At 34.2% G+C, this 8431-nt stretch overlaps 1 protein-coding gene across 1 annotated transcript; it reads right to left on the bottom strand.

Moving 5' to 3' along the window:
• Positions 1–3145: 3145 nt before the first annotated feature.
• Positions 3146–3947, bottom strand: LOC121391244 (26S proteasome non-ATPase regulatory subunit 9-like). Its single transcript, XM_041522936.1, is given in 6 exon segments — positions 3146–3238; positions 3285–3386; positions 3501–3577; positions 3580–3681; positions 3734–3836; positions 3888–3947. Coding segments are annotated over 6 exon segments (537 nt in total).
• Positions 3948–8431: the final 4484 nt, after the last annotated feature.

Raw genomic sequence — 8431 nt, 5'->3', positions numbered from 1 at the left:
CGTAATTCATTCGAGAGACAGGATATCGAACGCTACCTGTAATACTTCCTTTATTCAGATATTACATCAGGATTTTATGAGAAATCTTGGCAATTTAATAAAATATCCTGGTAAACAGTTTAAAATTGGACACTTGGTTGGATTGATGAAAGCTTGGAACAGCTTTATTGGAAAACAAATTCTCTAAAGACTATCAAGATGAAATTTTCCATACTGGTGAAAAGCAGAATGCTGACTCAAGTTTACCGAGGTAGAAGGATAACAGACAGGATGTTTGAGTTTGTAAATGATCCTTCTCTTTTGTTTGCATATGTGAACATAGAAGAGGTAACGAGTATTACTTGTGTGAAAAATGTTTCAAAAGAGCCAGATTAGAACATTCAATTTTTATTTTAATACCTTATGTACATTTTAAAAATTTTACGTATACTTTATATTTTCATATACTTATATATTTCTATATAATTTTGATATTTTTAAGAAAATTAAATTTTAGTGATGTCTAAAGCAGGAAAGAAAAAGCAAACAAACCCTAAAAGAAAGATACAAATTGAAATACTAGGTCAAGGATATGCTTCATCCAGTCGGAAGCTATTCTTTCTACTTCTTATACGTAACCAGACAGTCCTATGGATAATGACTTTGAAAATATGTAGAGTTTATTGAACGGGATGACAATGCACCAGTCTGTCATATGAGTACTGGGAAAATTGAGACTCTTAAATCGAGACGAGTTCACAATGGATCGAGGGAATAGTGATTTCAAAATCTAAAAAACGCCATGTTTAAAAACTTACCATTTCTTTCCCAAAAATCTAAGGAGAAGTGAAGATAAATTTTCTTTACATCATCACCTCAGAGAAAAAATGACAAATCTCCCGAAATCCTCTCCTTATAAAGCTTAATTGGTCTACAATTCTTCCAATATCACGGAAATTTTTCGAGCTATGACTACTCCCACTATCGATATAATAAGAGTGTCTTGCCACTACTCACGTGATCTTATACTTCCGTCGACAATTGTGGCAACAGACCCTTGATTTCTCTTCTTCTATCTGTGTTGTCTTCTTTGATCTTAACAAAGGTTTTGATTCCATTCTTCATTCTCCTTTGCTGGACTCTCTTCCCTCTTTCATCTCCCTCCTATCCTACTCCACTGGTTTCTCTCTTATTTAAGTAACCATTCTCAACAAGTTGTGGTGAATGGAATTATCTCTGACAGTACTCTTGTCACTCCAGGAGTTCCTCAGGGCTCTCTAGGCCCAACTCCTTTTTATCTTATACATTAATGATATCTCAAAACTCACACTCTCTTCTACTAAGCTAATCCTTTATGTCAATGACATTCTTTTATTGGCCCATTCTCATCTAGCTCTGATTTCACTGCCATACAATTTGACATCAACACTATTAATGATTGGATCACATCTCCTAAAATTTAACGCCCAAAAAACAAAATACATGCTAATTTCCAGGAAGAGTCAATCATTCCTATCCTCTCTACCTCCTCTCTTCCTGAACTCTTCTACCATTGAACATGTTTACTCTTACAAGTACCTTGGAGTTGTTATCAATAGCTACCTCTCTTGGTGTCTTCACATCTCTTCTGTGTGCTCCAAGTCTCGTAAAATTCTTGGCTACATCTTTTGTAACTTATCGCTTCTCCTCTCCATCATCACTTTTTACATTATACTCTTCACTTGTTCTTCCACACCTATCTTACTGTTCATCTCTTTGGAATCCTCATACTAAATCTGATATTAAATGTCTTGAAAGTGTCCAGAAATTTGCACTTAGAATATGTTCTAAACATTGCCACTCTTAACTATGACAGAAATCTTGTCCTCTTATCCACTCAACGAGCTATTTCTAAACTTACTCTTCTCTTCAAATTAATGAATGGTTCACTTTTCTTCCAAATGGTATTTTATTGCCTCAAATTCCTCCTCTCAGTTCTGCCAAATACTACCATACTAACAACATCTCAATTCCCTTCTGCTGTTCATGTGCTGCCCTTTACTCTTCATTCCTTCTTCTCTCTGAATTCACTACTTCAAATCGTGTGACTCAACTTCAATTTTAAATCAATGCTAAAAAATCACTTTCACCATTCACACTAGTATATGTATGTGTATATCTATTCATTCATTATTTAAGACCCTCATTCTCATTCCATTTTTGTGCACTCATTTTATTAGCATATGCTATTGAGTGTTTATTTGTGAAAGAAAAAAAGTAATCCATAGCCAACATCTAGTACGTACTAACTAGTCCACTCTAATCTACCTATACATTTTAAAAATAAAATAGCTTACTAGAAATATAATTTAAATTTAGTGTATACTAGCTATATATAGCTTCTTACCTAAAACAATAAACCACCTGAATAACAGAGCAGGGACCCCTTCAGTCATCACATATACACAACAGTGATAGAAAGACTAAAGAAATTGATTTCTGACATCTGTTCACAATATCTCATTTAATCTTTATGGTTGATGACTTATACAAAAGACCTGATCAATGGCTCCTCACAGCAGGAAACCTTTTCTTGCTCTTTCAGTCTTTATGGTAAAGATTCCATTAATGATAGACCACAACAGAATAGAACATTTCAACTTCATAGTAGACTAACACAACAATAGTAGAGCTTCATGACATCATCATGAATTTCATATTGCTTTCTTATCAGTTATAAAAGTAGTCTCCTGGAAATGAATGTTTTACAAAGAGGACAATTCCAGACACAACTATAATGGAATTACAACAACTATAGTACCTGCTCTCTCTGTTACCAATATATCATTTTACCAGAAAATTTAGTTCACTGACTTGATAAATATTTCCAAAAATGAAAAGAGAAATAACATTAGAAATGTTGTTCAATTATATAATCTATCTGTTTTTACCATCATATATATTCAACTGAAATGTTCAGTCTATCTGTTTGTACCACTATATAATATATCAACTGTTTTGAGGGGCAATAACACACCTATAATGTAAAAATAGAAAAAAAGCAATATACTATAATGTATGTCATATACTATAATGTAATATAATGTATTGTGTACACTTAAATCATGTAATCCATTTAGTTATTATACAAGCATTAGAGTGTGTGTGTGTGTGTATGTGCATCTGCTTATCCCAATAGACCTCTTCCAGCCCACCTCTGTGGTGTGAGACTAAGAACAAGTGACTTCTCATCTCTCAAGACAACTACTCTTACTGGACGCTAATTTAACGATAACAGTTAATTAAAAGAGGCGTGGTCAACTTACTCCCTCGCTGTGTTGCACTATCTCTGCAATATTAGGTAGACCAGTAAAATTACCAGCTGTTACTGAACCAAACTCCACCAAAGAATCACCAACTTTTAAACCCTAAATTAAAACTAATTAAATTAAATTAAATTAAAATAATGTTCTTCAGACCCTTCATTGTTAAGGGGCCTGGAGACCAATTATCCATTATCATAATAGAGTTATCCCCCTTACTGCAATACTAGCTGGAGATCCTTCAGATATCATTGTAATACGAGCAAATGTTTCTACTTTATTTTCCTCTTCTGATCTCTGTGTGTAGTAGATACATATCCCTTCTCTCTAGCTTCAGCATGTATTACATGTAACTGTTGCTCAATGAGTTTCATAATATCCTTGTGATCATTACAAAGACCTAGTGGGTGGAGATGGTGGAGTTTTTAACAGATATTTCCATCTCATCTTACAGATAATCCTATTTCTAGCTTTTCTTACAGCATATATATCAATATCATCTCTTGGAAAACCTTCTCTATCAACTAGAGGTCTATCCATACCTATTTTAGCATTCTATAAGGACAGCAGCAGTTATGACAGTACAGTAATGTTATCATAACATACAGCTTCTAATATTTGAGATTGTAGTAAGAGTTCAGCTTCTATCTCATCTTTCTTTTTCATGTGCCGCAATAATAAGTGGGTGTGGTATGTAAGGAAAAAATCGGCTCCTCAAAATTTTTCGATATTTCTTTTGAAATTTTTGTCTGCTATTGTAATTTTTGTCCCACCAGCATTGTACTAACCTGGTATGTTGTGGAAAAAAAGATATTTAGAAGAATATTTTGCTACTAGAAATGACAAATAAGAAAAAAGCAGAGAAAGTTGTTGTAAATGATGGTGAATTATTTTATTTCTTGAGGAAAGATAAATATAAGTAGGTAAAATGCCTCTATTAACTCTTTTAATAGCTCTGAGTTCCTAGCCTGTTAAATACAAGTAACAAATTATGAAGTATGATACATCATGTACCTCTAATTTTAAACAGATCACCTTTCAAAAATCAATGTCTTAGTTAAGGAATTATCTTATAAACAATGACAAGAGAAACAAACATTTTGGATTACCAACTTTTAATCTACTTCTTATACACAAGAGAAATGAGTAGATGATTGTCTGTATATGATGAGCATCTTCTGATAAGCAAAGACTGGCTAAATGACATCCTAGTGAATACAGTCCAAAACCTGAAGGTTATGGAATGACAATAGGGTTGTTATGACTGTAAGGATATATGAATAAATTGATGTAGGATGATTGGATAGATAATATCAAATTGAGAATGAACATAATATCAAATGAGAATGAACATATTATGTAAGCATATTACCACATATGATAGATCATAATATTTGTACTATTAGTTCAACATCTATTAACATATCATTAATACTTTGAAGAATTGTCTCATAGAGTAAAAATTTGCAATTCATTGTTAGACTGGATGAAATAATGATGTGTTAGTTGAATCAGGTTGAAATATTTTGTCAATTTAAAATTTGTTGAAATTTTATATGGTTTATCAATTTCAAAAATATGTAAAAAGTAGATTATAATGTCACTCCTTCCTAGCATTAGTCAACAAGAACTTGTGTGTCCTTAGCATACAAGAGGGAGAGAGAGAGAGAGAGAGGATAGTCTACTAGCATACAAGAGGGAGAGAGAGTAGTGGTGTCATGTACCTTATATTGGGATCACATATATAGATATATCACATCCAGTAGCAGTCCTGACTTCTTTTCCTACATGTAGTTAGCACAATAGTAGTAGTGTCATGTACCTTATAGAGATCACATATATAGGTATATCACATCCAGTAGCAGTCCTGACTTCTTTCCTACATGTAGTTAGCACAATAGTAGTAGTGTCATGTACCTTATAGGGATCACATATATAGGTATATCACATCCAGTAGCAGTCCTGACTTCCTTTCCTACATGTAGTTAGCACAATAGTAGTAGTGTCATGTACCTTATAGGGATCACATATATAAGTATATAGGAATCACATCCAGTAGCAGTCCTGACTTCTTTCCTACATGTAGTTAGCACAATAGTAGTAGTGTCATGTACCTTATAGGGATCACATATATAAGTATATCACATCAGTAGTAGCAGTCCTGACTTCCTTTCCTACATGTAGTTAGCACAATAGTAGTAGTGTCATGTACCTTATAGGGATCACATATATAGTATATCACATCCAGTAGCAGTCCTGACTTCCTTTCCTACATGTAGTTAGCACAATAGTAGTAGTGTCATGTACCTTATAGGGATCACATATATAGATATATCACATCCAGTAGCAGTCCTGACTTCCTTTCCTACATGTAGTTAGCACAATAGTAGTAGTGTCATGTACCTTAATAGGGATCACATATATAAGTATATCACATCCAGTAGCAGTCCTGACTTCCTTTCCTACATGTAGTTAGCACAATAGTAGTAGTGTCATGTACCTTAATAGGGATCACATATATAAGTATATCACATCCAGTAGCAGTCCTGACTTCCTTTCCTACATGTAGTTAGCACAATAGTAGTAGTGTAATGTACCTTATAGGGATCACATATATAAGTATATCACATCCAGTAGCAGTCCTGACTTCCTTTCCTACATGTAGTTAGCACAATAGTAGTAGTGTCATGTACCTTATAGGGATCACATATATAATATATCACATCCAGTAGCAGTCCTGACTTCCTTTCCTACATGTAGTTAGCACAATAGTAGTAGTGTAATGTACCTTATAGGGATCACATATATAAGTATATCACATCCAGTAGCAGTCCTGACTTCCTTTCCTACATGTAGTTAGCACAATAGTAGTAGTGTCATGTACCTTATAGGGATCACATATATAAGTATATCACATCCAGTAGCAGTCCTGACTTCCTTTCCTACATGTAGTTAGCACAATAGTAGTAGTGTAATGTACCTTAATAGGGATCACATATATAAGTATATCACATCCAGTAGCAGTCCTGACTTCCTTTCCTACATGTAGTTAGCACAATAGTAGTAGTGTAATGTACCTTATAGGGATCACATATATAAGTATATCCATCCAGTAGCAGTCCTGACTTCTTTCCTACATGTAGTTAGCACAATAGTAGTAGTGTCATGTACCTTATAGGGATCACATATATAAGTATATCACATCCAGTAGCAGTCCTGACTTCCTTTCCTACATGTAGTTAGCACAATAGTAGTAGTGTCATGTACCTTATAGGGATCACATATATAAGTATATCACATCCAGTAGCAGTCCTGACTTCCTTTCCTACATGTAGTTAGCACAATAGTAGTAGTGTAATGTACCTTATAGGGATCACATATATAAGTATATCACATCCAGTAGCAGTCCTGACTTCCTTTCCTACATGTAGTTAGCACAATAGTAGTAGTGTAATGTACCTTATAGGGATCACATATATAAGTATATCACATCCAGTAGTAGTCCTGACTTCCTTTCCTACATGTAGTTAGCACAATAGTAGTAGTGTAATGTACCTTAATAGGGATCACATATATAAGTATATCACATCCAGTAGCAGTCCTGACTTCCTTTCCTACATGTAGTTAGCACAATAGTAGTAGTGTAATGTACCTTATAGGGATCACATATATAAGTATAGCACATCCAGTAGTAGTCCTGACTTCCTTTCCTACATGTAGTTAGCACAATAGTAGTAGTGTAATGTACCTTATATAGGGATCACATATATAAGTATATCACATCCAGTAGCAGTCCTGACTTCTTTCCTACATGTAGTTAGCACAATAGTAGTAGTGTCATGTACCTTATAGGGATCACATATATAAGTATATCACATCCAGTAGTAGTCCTGACTTCCTTTCCTACATGTAGTTAGCACAATAGTAGTAGTGTAATGTACCTTAATAGGGATCACATATATAAGTATATCACATCCCAGTAGCAGTCCTGACTTCCTTTCCTACATGTAGTTAGCACAATAGTAGTAGTGTCATGTACCTTATAGGGATAGGGATCAGTATATACATCCAGTAGCAGTCCTGACTTCCTTCCTACATGTAGTTAGCACAATAGTAGTAGTAGTGTACCTTATAGGGATGACATATAGTAGTATATCACATCCAGTAGTATATAAATAGTAGTAGTGTCATGTACCTTTATAGGGATCATATATATCACATCCAGTAGTAGTCCTGACTTCCTTTCCTACATGTAGTTAGCACAATAGTAGTAGTGTCATGTACCTTAATAGGGATCACGTCATATCACATCCAGTAGTAGTTCTGACTTCTTTCCTACATGTAGTTAGCACAATAGTAGTAGTGTCATGTACCTTATAGGGATCACATATATAAGTATATCACATCCAGTAGCACTCCTGTCTCCAATACAGTCACATGTCATTATTCTATATGTACAAATAAATTCAATTAACGTAAAGAACATTTTAATCTAGTCTGTATTAGCTATAACCTCTACCTAAACACACTACAAAATATACCTCTCAACCACTAGACCATCTCACTCACATTTGTTCTGATGGAGGTTTCATGTACTGTGACAGTAACTCTGTATCATCAATTATACCATATAGTCATTCATCCATAAAGACATCACACATGTCTCTTAAGCTTTACTGCTTTCTTTTCAAAGATCACAGTGACAGTGGCAGGACCCTTAGTAGAGTCACACAACAATAACCTAGAAAAACAAATTTTTAAATCTTGTCTACATTATTAGTTATAGCATCTACTCAAACACTATCAAGTAATTTCTATTAATCAGTAGCCTACATCATCTACTAACTAGCCTGATCTAATCTACCTATACTAGTTCACAAATAAAGCCTCTTACCTAAACACTAGTGAATAACAGAGGGACCCTCCAGTCCTGCTCCCCACAGCAGGTCTCTAATCTCTTCCATCTTTTAAGTTTTTAACACAACAATAGTAGAGCTCATGACATTAATGATCAAGATATGAGTGGGTATCATCTCAGTAGACTAACATCAACAATGATTGTCAAAGATCTATACACATAGAATCCACCTATTAACAAATAAAATATTTAATATATTCTGGTCTATATACCAGCTATGATAAACTACATA

Source organism: Gigantopelta aegis, unplaced genomic scaffold, assembly GCF_016097555.1.
Source record: "Gigantopelta aegis isolate Gae_Host unplaced genomic scaffold, Gae_host_genome ctg1975_pilon_pilon:::debris, whole genome shotgun sequence".
NCBI classification, from domain to species: domain Eukaryota; kingdom Metazoa; phylum Mollusca; class Gastropoda; order Neomphalida; family Peltospiridae; genus Gigantopelta; species Gigantopelta aegis.
Note: the sequence above shows the minus strand (reverse complement) of the source record. Positions and strands in the feature narration are given on the sequence as shown.